At 51.8% G+C, this 16,135-nt stretch overlaps 1 protein-coding gene across 1 annotated transcript; it reads left to right on the top strand.

The window, feature by feature from the left end:
- Nucleotides 1-217: 217 nt before the first annotated feature.
- CAVIN1 (caveolae associated protein 1) lies at nucleotides 218-14,768 on the top strand (the record flags this gene model as incomplete). Its single annotated transcript, XM_080360045.1, has 3 exons — nucleotides 218-289; nucleotides 1,808-2,270; nucleotides 14,058-14,768. Exons 2-3 carry the CDS (start codon nucleotides 1,851-1,853, stop codon nucleotides 14,766-14,768), a joined length of 1,131 nt encoding a protein of 376 aa, XP_080216171.1. The 5' UTR covers nucleotides 218-289; nucleotides 1,808-1,850.
- Between the last annotated feature and the right edge of the window lie 1,367 nt (nucleotides 14,769-16,135).

Below are 16,135 nucleotides of genomic sequence, written 5' to 3'. Positions count from 1 at the left end.
TTTTTTTTCATGGCACTGACTCATCAGAAGCAAACACTGGAAATAAATCCTCAGGAAAAAAGGTCCCTCCAGGAAAAAACAGGCTATAGAAAAGCAACCTATTTTTAATACGTGACATAATACCTATTGTGGAAGCTGCACAGCACAATTTACTGATGCGCAGTGAACCCAAATCTAGATCAGTGGTGCAGTAAAAAGCAAACTGTCACATGGTGGAGAGCACAGGGGCACGGAAAGTGCTGACTGTCAAGAGCATTCATCAGTAAACGACGTTCCTGTACATCTGTGGGTGCGTCGTGGGTTTCCCAGCTTGTAGCTTGGAATTAAGCGTTTCTTCCAGTGCTGTCCCGAGCGGGGCTGTGAGCACGGAGAACCCGAGTGTTGTGCAGCTTTTGTTTTATTTGCTGGCTGGTGGCGCATTGCAAGGGTGGGCTCAACCCCGGAGATGTGCTGAGTATGAACTGCTTGTTGTCAAGACCACAGGAGAATCATAGAATCATTTTGGTTGGAAAAGCCCCTCAAGATCATCAAGTCTAAGTAAGCATTCCCCCACTCCTGGCACTGCCCCATGTCCTGAGAACCTCATGTCCGTCTGTCCAGCCCTCCAGGGCTGGTGACTCCAGCACTGCCCTGGGCAGCCTGTTCCAATGCCCCACAGCCCTTTGGGGAAGAAATTGTTCCCAGATCCAACCTCAACCTCCCGTGGAGCAACTTGAGGCTGTTTCCTCTGCTCTTGGTGCTTGTTCCTGGGGAGCAGAGCCCGACCCCCCTGGCTCCAAGCTCCTTTCAGGCAGTTGCAGAGCACGAGATGGTCTCCCCTCCTTCCCTATATTTTCCAAAGCAATACGTACTCTATTAAAGTTCTGAAACAATTAGTATTATTTTACCAATAGAGCCTTTTGTAACTCAGTGTCTTTGGACATTGTGGACAAGCACCACTTTGCATGGCATATGCTGAAGCGTGTCCTGCGTTTGAAAGTCTGGTGATGAGATGTCGATGGATGAGGTTTGCAGAGCTGAGGGAGCGGCTTTGAGGTGAGACTGGCCAGCTGCTTCACTTTGGGAGTGAATTATAGCTCTTCTTTCTGTGTTAAATCTACATAAAGACATGGTACACCCTGTATATATTGTGTATATATCATGTTGTGTATATTCACACACATGGGAGCATGTATTTTTATGATCCAGAAGTTACGTGCCATAACTACTCAACCCAAACTGTAGCCTTTAGTTAAAGTATTGAAAATCAGGTTCTCATAGTCTTGAAAAAGCTCACTGCTGTAAAAGATGTGAATTACCCAGCTGAACTTTAATGTGTGGTTGTTTAAACCAGCCTTCCTTTAGTCCATACAGCCGTGCCCAGATGGGATTGCTTTTTCCCAGCAGCTTCCCGAGCCGTCTGCTCAAGGTTTTTGTTTTTTCCTCTCATTACTTATAGCGCCTTTAGACTTCTGGTAAAGAAGAGGCGGTTGTAGTTTCAGAGCTTCGCATTCCTCGCTGAGCTGTGCCTGTGTTTGCTTGCAAAGCCATCGCCTCCTCTCCAACTATTTTAATCATTTCAGCAAGGGTGGGTCATCAGGCATTTGGCAGCGGGCTCCTTTTCTATAGCTGAGGTGGAGTCAGCCAATGACCTGCAAGCCTGGAAAATTTTGCAGGGCAGTTTCACTGGCCGGCTTTGCAGAGCTGTGCCATTTGAATTTCAGCGCAGACATCCACACACTGTGCTCTCCCATTCCTGGCGTGGCTCCCAGCGCAGAGTTTAGCTGAGGCACGGGTTTAGTTTTCCCTCCTCTCTCTCTCTCTGCAGTGACAGCTTCTCCAGCTCCGCTCACCAGCACTCCCGGCTGATCATGGAGGATACCACTTTGCAAATTATCGAACCACCGACCGCTTCTGAGGCCTCCGAGGAGCAAACGCCTGAAGAACCCATCAAATCAGACCAGATCAATGGGGTGATGGTGCTGACCCTTCTGGACAAGATCATCGGAGCGGTGGATCAGATCCAGCTGACCCAAACGCAGCTGGAGGAGAGACAGCAAGAGATGGATAGCGCCGTGACCAGCATCCAGGGAGAATTAACCAAGCTGACAAAGGCACACACCACCACCAGCAACACCGTCAACAAGATGCTGGAAAAAGTGCGCAAGGTGAGCGTCAACGTGAAAACCGTCCGGCAGAACCTGGAGAAGCAAGCTGGGCAGATCAAGAAGCTGGAGGCCAACGAAGCGGAGCTGCTGAAACGCAGAAACTTCAAAGTCATGATCTACCAGGTAAGGAGCTTTTTCACGACTTCTTTATGTCCTGTGGGCGGGTTTTTTCTTTGCCAAGGGTTCTGTCACTCTGCATGGCTGGTGGTTCTCCCAAACTCCCCTGACTGACTGGTGGTCCAAATTGAGGCGGGTCCGAAGTAGCTCCCTCATTCGTGATTCAACACTGTCTGTGTGTTCTAAGGCAAGGTTTGATAGGCTTGCTATATTTAACAGGAATTTAGCGAGAATAATGATAGTGAAAATAGTCTTGAGCACTCGTTGTGATGGACCAGAAGTATCAAAATAACCCGATTTTGCTGCTTAACTAAAAAAAGAACAGGAATGCACTGGGTTCTGGAAGGGAGTATTTATAAATCCGTCTGCCAACGTTTTTTCTACCGAGAGGCAACATGTGTATTGCTACGTGGAGAGCGATAATATTTCAGATTCGTGACATGCATCTGATAACAACAAGAGAGAGTAACCGCGGCACCGGGGTTAACCTCACCCGCCAGGACAGGCGGAGGAATCGCAGCACGGCCCCTTGAGCTCCGTAGTACCCAGGTCTGCCTCTCCCATTCTGCTTGTACACATTTCCAGGGCCTTGTTTTTTTCCTGCAACCTGCGAGTCTTGAATCTTCTAGTTGTCTGGTTTTAATAACAGCTTTGGAGTGCTTGATGTTCGACCCTTGCGCTAAGTGTTGGATTTTTCCTTTGATATTAAGCAAGAAGAAAGAGAGGAGTATGTTTCTATCAGTTTTCCTGTCTCGAGTGAATCGTAGCCATGGAAGAAAAGTGAGTGAAATAGTTAATGATTCAGTTAGAAGCCTCTGGGTTAATAATAGACAGTGTCAGGGACAAATAGAGAAGCATCCAGTGCTGATCACAGGAAGAGAGGGGAAAAAAACAGAGGAAAAAAAGGGAAAATGCTTCTTACTAGAGGGTTTAAAGAGAGGGCTGCTCATAATAGGCTCAGGAATCTAACACGTACGGGGGCCTGTGCAGCTCTGATTCAGAGCTTAAGCATTTGTAGTTTTATCATGCCCGAAAGGCTGAAATTCTCAAGCCTATTCAGATCATACAGGCAACTTAAACAGCTATCTATATATATTTATTTATTACAACCTCTTTGTATCAGGCTTTTGGGGGAGGGCGAATCTATCCATGGGAGAATAAAATAGAACTCTAAATAACTGCAGAAGCAACAAACATTGCGAACTGAGGAGAGTGAAGGGATTGTTTTAATACAACATTCCTTGGGGGTTATGGGAATAGGTGGGAAGTTGGTGCGCTCGCGGGGCCTTTGGGAGCATCCAGAACATGGGCAGATTGGCATTTTGGGAGCTTTTCGGTTCAGTTTGCTGCTGTTTATGAATATCGGGTCGAGTTTCTCTTTGAATATGAAAAAGTGATCGTGCTTCTAAAGGAAATCAGGGGCGATACTCTTGCTTGTGTAAGGACAGAGTGGTGAATCACTTGACAAGGGACTCCGGGAGGGACCAGAGGGAATCCCGTGGAACCTGCGTACGATGGAAACGGAGATTTTCCATCAACAGAGAACGTTTCTGAACTCTAGTGACCTACGGGCTGTCTCAGAGCTATATTAATTATTATTTCTCACATAGAAAATAGGGTTGTTTAATAGTTGTGTTATTCTGCAGGCCGCACTGTGTTAAAATGTCATCATGTAATTTTCATATTACAGAAACATGAATTGTAGGGGTTGGCGGAAGGGAAAATAATCTGTCACATAGAGGAGTCTCTCCTGTTTGTGGAGGCATTTTATTCTGAAGAATTAAACATTTTGATGGATCTCAGAAGTAGTTCTGGAAGTTTAAATGAAGAAAAATCCCTGCGGTTTCTTAACTGTGCCTATAATTTTAAAAAGAATTATGAAATAACTCTTTTCTAATTCAGTGTTTCACTTCCCAAGACCCACCACCTATTGAAGTTTACAACAGATATTTTCCTGGTAATGTAATTAATTCTGTGCTGTGAGCAACATTATTACTATCTAACTCAGCCTTTAGGAAGCTGTGATTAACTTTCCAGTGCAATTACATTTGCAGCTGCTATGGATAAAAATGCAAAGGTTTATTACCCTTTTCTTTTGGACAACAAGAGATAAACTCCTTTTATGAGACATCAAGTATTACATAAAACCAGTGGTGGCTATTTTCAAGCAAGATACCTGAGTAAAACACCAGTCATGCTCTATGAGGGTTTAATGATTCTGTTGTATGAAGGAAGAAAGGGAGGTCAAGATAAATCAGTCCTTTATCAGTTTGGGATGTTTGATGATTCTCTCGCCGTCGAATCCCGAGTCTCCGGCTCTTTCGGGGGGACTATTTCAGGAGCGCAAATAAGACCTTTTGGCACCTGGGGCGAAGAGGTCAAACCGCATGTCGGAGTTGTGTTTTGCCAGCTCTTAGGAGGAAATGAAAATCAAATTGTGTGCAGGGACAGCTCGAGCTGTCGAGATGAACCTGGATTATCTCAAGTTTTGGGAGGAGAAATTGCAGAACGGAAAATCACTCCCACCAGGGCCAGCTGAGGACGAGGCATAAGCAGAATGTTTAGGGGCCGTTATCGCAGTCACCTATAGACACGCGTGTCTTTTCTCTTTTGCTCGCTCTCTCAAACACACTTTTACCCGATTCTGCCAGGAGCTGGTCTGATTTTTACCACGGTAAGAGGTTTTGTGCCAGTTTAACGTAGGGAATTAGAGAATATAATCTGAAAAAACCAAAACAAACCTCTTCCAAACTACCGCATCTTTTTGTTTGGAAAAGGAGCCTGGCAAAGGCAGAGGTGGCAGACTATTGACAAACCGCTCAGGAGGCAGAAATTCAGCACTGTAAACAGGACTTGCCTTCCTAAAAAGTCTGATGTCAAATGACGACGTGCGCTTGTTAGCAGCGCATGGGAACAGAGCTGCTCAGCGCTCCCTTTGTGCCTCCTGCCTTTCAGAGAAATTAGGACACCAACAAATTTGGTTCGAGTGCTTGCTAATAAAAACAAACTCAAGCGGCTTCAGCCCAAATCTCCTGGGTTTAGGAGAGAAAAATCTGGGGCTGGTTACTACAGTTTATGATTAAATAATGGATGTGCCAGGCAAAAAAACTACCGCTCTGAAACCAGACTGTGCCGCATTCATGGGTATAACGGTACATGTCAGCACTTACGTGACCACGGCCTTTTTCCTCCGAATGTTTTTAAACAGTTCAACTTATTCTTACAAATGTCAAAGGCCAGGTTGCTTATAGCCAGACAAACGCTCGCAGCGCGCGGCACACGTATTGAATATTGGATTTCTAACGTGTGCCGCTCCTTTGTTTCAAGGCTCACGTGGGCGCCGAGCTCCGGGGCAGTTTGGCTCGTGATGTGCAGCGGCGTTTGGTGGAACGAGCAGCTTTAGCCGAGGTCTGTGGATGAGCTGCTCCCTGCATTGTCAGATTTGGGGGCCCCGTGGGGCTCCCCTGCTCTCCAGGTGGCTCCAGAGCCTCATGAGACGTGAATTTTCTCTGCAAAAGGGCCAGGTGGTTGCGAGAGCCGAGCGGGACGTGAATCTCAGCTGCACAATGTGTAGGGTAGGTAGGGCCGGAGGAGGAAATATAAATAGCACAGCTTGGCTTTTGTGCCTCCAGTGGGCCTTATACGGACCAGAGCAACGAGATTGTCGATTGTGGGGAGGAGGGATGAATTTCAAACCCGTGCAGATTGGGCGGCCGGGCCTGAACTGGCTCATTTTTAGGTTTGTGCTCCTCAAAAGAGAGCGTAGAAGAGAACATGAGCTGCACGGTCTGGTGAGAAGCATGGGACAGGGAGCAGAGGATGTAGAGACCCATGGACTGCAGCCACCAAACCCTTTCTGCACCTCCTAAAGAGCGTGTCAGCTGCCCTGAGCTAGGGGTTTGTTCCAAATTAATCATTCTGAAACACAGCTTTACGAGTCTAATGAGAGCAGAGGGTTCATGAGAGCCAGCGTGATCTGCGGGCGCAAAGAACAGCCCGCGTGGTTACCTGCTGTGGCTTCCGAGGAGCTTCCCAGCTACAGGATTAAAGAATAAAGAGCAATTTTAGATAAAATGTAAATGATAGTACTGGGGGCAGGGGTGGGCACTCGACACCCATGTTGTGCTTCTCCCAGAAACGCTCTGTACTTGAACTTGAACCCCTCTCTGCATCCGGAGCATCAGGTTTTTTATTCAGTTCTTAAATGAAATACGAAAGATAATTAATCGTGAAGCCTTTGTTTAAAACCACCAAAACATCGGAATCATACAAACTGGTAGTAATTAAGAGTAAATATTGTTTGGCTGTGATCCTTTGTTGCTGGAATATAGGGGTTTAGCCCCAAAAACTATAGTGTCTTCCCTCTGTCCTCCTGCTTTTGGTCACAGGAGTAGCAAAACCAGAGGTGAAAAATGCCATCCCAGGGGAGGGAGAGAAATATCGTTCAGCTCAACTCCTTCAGGGTGAATTGAGCTGCACATTCTCCATCCATTGTAAGGAGCAGCACGTTAACATCCTGATGTGCAGAGAATCCTTCCTGTTCTCTGCACATCACTGAATTACAAGTCTCAAGATAACAATTCACAGGAGACTTAAAAATATGTCAGGATGTTAATAGCTTTCACTTCCAGGAGTTTTCTTAGTGCAGCTCATCAGTCTTTCCACTAAGAGACAGCTCTCGAGCATGGATTTCTCTGTTGCAGCCTGGAATCAGCTGCATGAATATTTCATTGTTCAGGTATTATTTATAAGCAGGACTGTTCACTTTCCTGAAATCCTTTCAGCTTTACAGTTACACACCGAGCTGTGCTCAGCCCTTTTCTGTCCTATTTGGGATAATGTTGTGCTCTTGAATCTGCAGGATCTTCTAGAACTTGCAGAGTACCTGAAGAATTGTGGGTCCAGCTGCAGGGTAAGACAAAGGCCAGAAACAAAGATGCTCAGAGTCGGTGAGGGAAAATCAAATATTTAGAATAAGAAGTCTCAGGATGTTTAGTCTATAGCTTTACGTCGGGATGCAGATTTCAGGTCTATCTGCAAATCATCTGTAACACAAACTCCATCTTTACTGGTTTGCTGTTCAGAAATAGCTCTGGAGTTATTAATCAGTCGAGGCAGGTTTATCCGGAGGAGCAGTCTGAGAGCAAAGCCAGTTGTACAAACACACTGATCATAGGATCAAAATGTTTTTCTGCTGTCAGAGGGAATAAAAAGCCTTTTCACTCTGCGATCTGCTTTGTCCCCTGCAGCCCTGCCCTTCTCCTGACTCACTGGTAGGCACAAGCACTTTTCCAAGCAGCCTCCTCTCCCCGTGCCCTCCACCCTCGCTCTTCACCACCAGCACCACGCTGCCCATTCTCCACCGCTAATGAAGATTCAGCCTTTTAGGACATCGCTTCTAGGACACAGAGTCACTAGACACACCTGATAGAAACAAAAGTGCCAAGAAGATTGCACAATACACAAAATTACAGCGGTTAGAAGGACTTTTGCTTGTCAGGGAGAACCTACTTGAAAACAAACTAGTTTATCCCTTTAACATTATCCCAACCTATTTTGCTTTCCCCCTAATACTTTAGGTCTTTTCCTTTGTCTCAGGAGTATTCTTTGGTGACTTCTTAATGCAGCATTGAGTAGCCTTATCTCTCAGGACTCGAGGCTCCTCTTTTCGGGACGCCTGGAAGCTGCTGGATGTTGCCCAGCAGTGCTTTAGGGTTTGTCACCACGCTGACAAACCGGCGGAGGGAATTCTGGAATCACTCCTGTTGCGATCTCTCCAGCTTGTGCGTTTGAATTCAGAAACACAGTGGTTTAAGATCACTATCTTTTCATAATCTTACACATACAAGTGGACCCGGCTTTCAGCTGCACCCCAGGAACCGGAGGTGACTCCAGAACAGCCTCATCAAATCGCTGTATGAACAGGAGAGTGAAAAAGAGCAGAATCTGGCCCTATGGCAGCACTCAGGATAAACGTGCCTGAAACCATAGAAGGGATTCTGCATCTCCAGGGGCCATAAATTAGAGAAGGACACTCTTCTTGCTAATAAATCTTTGCTGACTGTCTTTTCTGTCCAATTTTGCTATGTGGCTTCTCTTTTACTAAAACATAGCCCTGTGCCTTTTCTCTCTGCCTCTTCTCCCGCTAACCCGGATCCCTTTGTTGGCGACGTTCCTGATCAGATTCCCAGCGGGGACAGGTAAGTTTTTCCATTGTGCTTCCTTTCCGCTGGCCATTGAAACCCAGTTTTCCTCATCTTAGCCCAAGAAGATCCCGAGCGTGCGCTTTGAGGCTTCGCCAGGGACTGCCCTCTGAGCCAGCCCCGGGAACGGTTCCCTCTGCCCGCGCTGCCGAAACCAGCCGAAGACACGGGAGGAGGCAGCAGTTTAGGGCCTCAGCAAGAGAATAACCCCTGAAGATCGCTTTGAACCTCTTCTGAAAGCTCTGAAAGCTGCCGATTCCAGAGTGTTTGCCTCTCTGTCGGCCTCTGGCTGCTTCGGACCTGCAAGGCTGATCTTGCAGTTGGCAGAAACGCCTCCGCATGTTGACTAATCCGCTCGCTGCTCGCTGCATGCTGCTGCCCTACTTAGAACGGCTGCTGAGGAGCTGGGATTTGCTCTCGGGCGCTCCGGGACTTGTCGTGCGCTCCGGCTGCCACCTGGGAGGGAGGAATTGCTGTCTGGCTTGCACGAAGGGCTTGCAGCCAGGAGCAGTTGGCTCTGCTGGCTCTGGGCAAATCCTGCTTTCTGAGCCTCAGTTTCTCCCTCTGAAGTGCAGCGCTGATAACACCTCCCTCCTCGGGCTTCTTGTGAGGTTTAGTTTGTGTTTGTGAAATAGTTTGAAGCTGTGGTTTTAAATAGCTAAAAGACAGGCTGAGAGCACAAACTGTGATGTAAACCTGCAGTTTTCTCAGGTAGGCACTGCAGCATCTGTGCCCCTTGGTGCTGTTCACCAGGTTTCTGCACACAGACGGGAGCCGGTGGTGACTTTGACTGCTGTTTATCCAACTCTTAGCTCGTACTGCAGGTGCCTGTGGTAACAGCAGAGCGCCATGTTCGCCTTCCTCTTGTTCTGTGGCTACTGGAGAACATACCCCTGCGCTTTTGGGGTCACCCGTGGTGTGTGCGGCGCTGCCCGGGGGGAACGGCCACGTTGGTGGGTGGACGGCGCTGCACGGGGCGAAGGGAACCAGGGTCTTGGGGGAAGCTGCAGAGAAAACTTCTGTTCAAGGAAAGTGACAAGATTTTTTAAAAAATACTTTTTTTGATATAGTGAGAGATTTTGGTAGCAATTATAACCTCCACGGACAAAGCCAGGCCCAACAAGGCCCTGGAGAACAAAGCACAGCTCTCCTCTGCACAGGGGATCTTCACATCCCGAGCTCTTCCAGGCTACGGGGGCTGGGGGCCGTGTCACTGTTACTCAAGAGTAACTGAATCCTCCTTCCTGTGGCACAAATGGAGGGTGAGCACAGAGGATCATCCTTTAAGGTCTGGCGGAGCAAAACAATTCTGTGGCAATGGGGTGCAGAACTTGTTCTTCTCTGCCCTGGAAAGCTGTTTTCTGCCTAGGTGTTTTTAGTCCTTTCTCAGCCTTTCCCCAGGCTGGAGCTTGTTGGACGTGCCAGAGGAAGGGCTGTTGGGTGCAGGGAGCTCCCTCACCTCATCACAACCGGGATCAGCCCTTCTCGGTCATAGCAGAGCCTGGGGAAGGGCGCTGGTCGTGTTCTGCATGTTACGGCTGCATGTCAACCTGACTGAGCTCTCTGTGCTGCTGCGATTGTGTAAAAATAACAGAACGAAATGAGTTACAGATGTGATCAGCATGTGCGTGTGAAAAATCCTCCATTAAACCTTCAAACTGGAGATCGGAGTGGCTGGGAGTTCTGGGACTTTGTTGTTTACACACTAAGAGCAATCCAGGAGCCCTCCTTGCGTTTTGGGCAACGTTCCCCAGGTTTGCTGGTGATCCTGCAGTGGCTGAAGATCTCTCCTAGGCTGGGAATGCAGCTCAGCTTTGTGTCTCATTGGCCTTTCCTATGACAGGGGAAGTGTTTACATGTGTTGTAGCAACCGGGTGGTTTGTCCCTGAGCGTCCGGGCTGCCTGCGTGACTCACTGCAGGGGAACTCGAGTCCAAAACAGCTTCAGATAAAGAATGCACTTAGCAGAGCAAGGCGAGGCAGATCTTACAGCTCGGAATTGTTTGAAGCAGGAGGAATAGGGAGTATCCCAGTGCCAGCTGGCGCCCAGCTGCCTCCAACACTGGGAATGGCACTGGGGGCCCCTCTGGGCACCTACAGGGTCTGCGGACCCACAGACGGCCAGTCCCAAAGTAAACCGTGTCCCAAGGTCTGTGCCAAAGGGACAGCACGGCTGGACACGTCAGATTGTGAAATGGGCTGGGGTGGCAGTTTGCAAACGGGTAAAAGAAAAGTAGAACTTAGATGGGAGCTCAACCATTACGTGAAGCGCATCAAGTAGCACTGAGACGCCGTCTGTCCTTCTGCTGGGTGTAGATCTGCTTCGTGCACAGGGCAGGGAGATTTTTCTTCTGCTGGCATAAAAATCTTCTGAGAAATCGTGTTTAGCGGCTGTCTTTGTGCCAGCTGGATTCACACCGGCTTGGAGAACAGAACTGGTTTGCGTCTGCTGACTGGGAGCCAGGGTTCCAATGCCCCAACACACAAGGATGCCAAGACCTGGGATTTTAGGCTCGCCCACTTCAAGGGTCAGTGTTTTCCCAGTAAAAATAGAGTAGTTGGAATGCCTGGTGTTAAAAATGTGGCTCATCTGGATGAGTCATGAGTGAAATAAAGTGCACAGAACATGGTGCCTTGCCCAGAGAGGAGATTTGTGTAGCAGCCTCTCCTAGACCTGGGATGGTTCTTGATTGTCCCAGCAAGGTCCCATTATCCCAACCACAGGCAGAAGTGGCCGTGGCCGCTTCTCCACGCAGGGAGGAGGAGAACATGGGTGGCATTTGGGTGGGGAACAACATGCAAGGGATGCTGAGCAGCAACCTACTGCTTCCCATTAGGAGCTGCCAGAGCTGTCGGTTGTTCTCGCACCAGCTGTCCCGTGCAAGAGCCAGAGCCGCTAAACCAGCAGGAACGCAGGTGGGCTTGGAGTGGGGAGCGCAGCCCACGGCACGCGGTGCTGAGCAGCCACCAGCTGCCCTCCGGCTGCTTGTCTACAGCTCGGATCAGCCGTCAGGCTGAGGAGGAGTCAGGGCAAGAACATGCAGGAGTTATAGCAGGCGCAGGAAAGAGGGACGCGCTATCCGGGACCCTCGGCCGGCCCCACAGCCCTGCGGTGGGCATGTCACCCCGTCACCCTGGCCATGCGGCAAAACGGGCCGGGTGAAGATTGCTGAGGGTTTCCCAAGCGCAGCTGGAGAAAAGCTCTTGGAAACAGTCTCGAGGCGGGGAGGTTGGGATTGTAGCATCCTTACTTATGGGAATAGCTTTGCTCCATCTTTGTAACGTATTTGAGCAGTGAGGGTGCTCCTGGAGCTCACGAGGGGCTGATAAGTATCTGAGTTTGCAGGATATGGCCTGTTTCCAGCCCCAGCCGTGCCAGGCGAGAGGGGGATGCCTTTGTTCTGGCTCATTGTGTTGACTCGAGGGAAGGAAGCGGCTGGAGTTCCTGATGTTCCCGGCCCGGCGGGGCAGGGTCCCCCGGCGTCTCTGGGATTGCTCCAGCAGGTGTTGTTGTGGAGAACAGGATCCTGCCCTCCCTGGATGGGGATTTGTTCTGGACTGACCTGACCCTCGGGAGAGCACGTGTATTGTTTTTCCCTGATGTGTCTAATCAAATGAAGAAAGCAGATGTTGGCCCCTTCACCCACATCTCCAGAAAGTATTTGGGACCTGAGCTGTGATCCGGAGGGTGAAGAGCTTTGCCCAGCGCAGCTCTCTGCTCTGAATAAAACCTGGAATGAAACCCCTGCTCAGGCAGACTCTGTTTTGACCACAGACGCTGCAGCCCACGTCCCTTCACTGAGCCTGGTGCTCTGCAGAGCCAAATTTTCCTTGTTGCTAAAGTTTCCCCAGGTGAAGCTGCGCTGGAGTCACGTATGCAATGAGCTTATCTCTGTTCTCAAGCTGTGTCAGGGAAGGAAACGCTGGGGACAATGTAGCTGGCCAAGCCAAGCACCTGTGTGTGCAGGGGAGAGCCCTGTCCTGCCTCCGTCCGGGGACTCGGGCCGGAGCAGCAACATGACAGTGCCCATGGTCACCTGGAGCAGAAATGTGACCGTGACCTTGGTCACCTGGAGCAGCAGCGTGTCAGTGCGGTGCTGGCAAAGCGCTCAGGGCGCGGTGTGCGAACACTCCATCGCTCCCATCTCTGTGCGAGGGGCCGGGACGTCCTCTGCCGCAGCAGCACCAGAGCAGCCCGTGGAGAAGCGGGGCTGGAGCCGGCGCAGCTCTGCAGGGCTGGGCCTCAGCGGCTGTTTTGGCGGTTTGACCATCGCGAGTGTCCTGGTTCTTGACACCCGTGTAGCTCGTTAGCTCGCGGCTGCATTGATGCAGTGGTTGCTGCCATGCAGGCATGACACATGGAGCGTGCAGCTTTGCATGGAAGACACCGCAGCAAATCCACCTCCTGGGACACAGGGCAGCTCCACTCCTGGCATCCCCAAGCTGGGGAAGGCGAGTTGCTGCCAGTTCTTGCCTGGGGTGCCCTGGGGTCTGCCCCTTGATCTCCCTGGGCAGTGCTGGGATCCTTGAGCCTTGCTCGGCAGCTCCGGGCTGTGCCGGCGCTGGGAATGGCGCGCGGCCGTCCTGCCGCCCAGGCTGTTCTCCAAACCTCAGCCCAGCAGCTCCGCTCTCCACCTGCCCCTCCACATGCTGCCTTTTGGCCACTGCCGCCTTTCTGACACCGCTCATCTCGGCAGCTCCACGCCTGTCCCGTCCAGCTCTGTGGATTAAAAGCACTCAGGCAACACATTTCTGAGCCGTGGGCTGCAGCTGTGACGCTTCGTACAGTGATGGGCTATTTCCAGCCCGTCCTGGGAACAGAGAAGTGATTCATTGCAGCAGGGCCGCACGCTATGTGCTGCTCGGATGAAAACCAATCCCAGCCCAGACCTGTGCGCCTCTCCTGGGCACATGCTTGTCCTCTGCCACGGGGATCAGGAACTTGGCTGACCCGGGAGAGCGGAGAAGCTGAATGAATTCACCTCCTGTCCCGAGGAGAGGCAGCGTAACCTTGCAGACCCGGCTGTGCGAGTCAGGGCCGCTGTCTCCAGATATAGGCTGGGACAAATTCCCCAACTTATTCCCCAGCGGAGAAATGGGAAAAATAAAAGGGCGGTTTGGTCCATCCCAAGAGACATTCCAGTCCCACCGCCCGTGGGAAGGGAGCTGAAAGGCTGGCGAGGACGGGAAGGGCTCTGGGCAGGCGCTGGGGCTGCGGGCGAGGGCTTTGCTGGGGCCAGGAGTGGGGGACATGTGATGGCCCGGTCCTGGGGTGAACGTGAAACCAGAGGGGGCACGGGAGGAAGGGAAAAGTCTCCAATTTCGGTGCTTCCTGCATTGCTGGAGTCACCGGTGGATTTGGAGCCAGCCCAGAGCAAGCAGAGCTGGTATACCCGAGCTTAAATACAGCAGAGCCCTAAGCTGCTGCGTGTAGAGCAGATCCTCGTTGCAGTAATCTATCAGATGTCCTAAGGGAGGCTGAGCCCAGGCCTGGCATGGCCTGGGTGTGTTTGGCTGCCGGCGCTGGCTCCCGAGGCTGGAGAGGCTGAGGGTACGTGTGTGTCTCACTGGCTCCGCTCTGTGTCTTGCAGGATGAAGTGAAGCTGCCGTCTAAACTGAGCATCAGCAAGTCTCTGAAGGAGGGTGAGAAGCTGGAGAAGGAAGGAGAGGGCGAGGAGGCGCCTGTGGGTGAGGACCACGCAGAAGAGGACCACATCCAGCTCTCCTCGGATGAAGAAGTGGAGATCGAAGAGATTATTGAAGAGTCACGGGCAGAGCGCATCAAAAGGAGCGGCATGAAAAGAGTGGATGACTTTAAGAAGGCATTCTCAAAGGAGAAGATGGAGAAGACTAAGCTAAAGACCAAGGAAAACCTGGAGAAGACTAAGCTAAAGACCAAGGAAAACCTGGAGAAGACTAAGCTAAAGACCAAGGAAAACCTGGAGAAGACCCGCCACAACTTGGAGAAGAGGATGAACAAACTGGGCACCAAGATTGTGACTAACGAAAGGAGAGAGAAGATCAAGTCCTCTCGGGACAAGCTGAGGAAGTCTTTTACCCCTGACCACACCATCTACGCCAGGTCCAAGACAGCCGTCTACAAAGTGCCACCCTTCACTTTCCACGTCAAGAAAATAAGAGAGGGCGAGGTGGAGGTGAAAGCCACGGAGCTGGTGGAGGTTGGTGGAGAGGAGGGAGAAAACTCAGATCTGATGCGCGGGGAGAGCCCTGAGATGCACACGCTGCTGGAGATCACGGAGGAGTCCGACGCGGTACTGGTGGACAAGAGCGACAGCGAGTAGGACAGGCTGCAGCGCGGAAGGGTTGCGGACGACGGCTGAAGACGTTATCATTCACATTTCAAGATCTCTCTCTGCCCTGGTGCCCCAGGGGAAGTGTACACGATGCATCTTTACTACCCTGCAGAGCCGACGCCAATCCCCTGCCTGCTTTGGACAAGGTGTATTTTATATTTTAGTTTTAGCACACAGAAACGTTAGGAACACGGGACTGTTTTTCTTACACTGTTTAAATCACCCTTGGAGACCATTCCTGCCGCAGGCTGCGCGAGAGCGTTCCAGCACCACACCTGCAGACGGGCTTTGAGTGACGGGACCCGGCCCAGCCGGAGAGTGCTAAAACCAAGATAACGCCTGTACACCCGGAAAGCTCGAGTGTCCCCTGTAAGCCAAGACCCGATGTCAAGAAATCTTCCTGCCAAGCAGCCCGCTGGCCCGCGCCACCCCAGCTCCCTGCGCCAGGCTGTGTGACCGTCCCCGTGAGCAGATGGAGCCCCAGTCCCAGAGCTGGGAGTAGAGGGGACTGTGATGCACCCAGCGTACGGGAGGGAAGAGCTGAGCGAGTCCTGCTGGTGGGCAGAGCGTGGGTGAAGCTGAGCGGGTTTTGTGGCACGCAGCGGGGTCCGCTCCTCCCTGCCCTCCTGAGGACTGCAGTGCTGCGGTGGCGCCTGAGACAGCCACAAAGCCACCCTCCTGCCAGGGCTGCCCGTGTGGCATCACATATCCGGGCCCCCCTGCTCCTTGCCGCTGCGCTGGGGATGTCCCTGTGACAGCCCCGGGGCTGCGGCAGGAGGAGCACAGGCTGCACGTTCTCCTGCTTGGGTTACAAATCCAGCTGCCAGAGGCCCAGTGGCCATGGGCGAGTCCTCGTCACGTCAGGGAGCACCACAGGCGTGGGGTGCTGGGTTTGGTCCCTCCGCACCAGTAGGGGTGGTGGCTGCAGGGAGCGAGGTCTGTGCTCATTGCCCAGGGAGAGAGGACGCGCAGGCAGCGGTGCCGGAGCGGCCACGGCCACCTGCGACTCGTTCCCAGAGGGATACGGGATGGCTGATGCCACGTGAGGAGGCTCTTGACACCGGTCCAGTGCCCGACCTTGGGTATCTCTGAGGACCTCCAGCGGTCCGGCCACGGCTCAGGCTCGTGCTCACGTCCTGCGCTTTCCTCCCCTTTTCCCGCTTTCTGCAGCTTCACTCCCCGTCCCCACAGCAGCGCTAGGGCAGCACCCCCGCGGCTCCGGGAGGCTGCCGCACCCGCTTCTCACATAGGCAGCGGTGGCACGGCCCAGCCCGGCGGGCACAGGCAGCGGGGCAGGGTCCGCGCTCCCCGGCCGCTTCACCCGGGAGCCGCGTGCACCGGGAGAGGCTGATCCC

Source organism: Nesoenas mayeri (genome assembly GCF_963082525.1).
Source record: "Nesoenas mayeri genome assembly, chromosome: 26".
Taxonomy (NCBI): Eukaryota; Metazoa; Chordata; class Aves; order Columbiformes; family Columbidae; genus Nesoenas; species Nesoenas mayeri.
The sequence above is the reverse complement of the archived record's forward strand: the minus strand, read 5'-3'. Positions and strand labels throughout refer to the sequence as shown.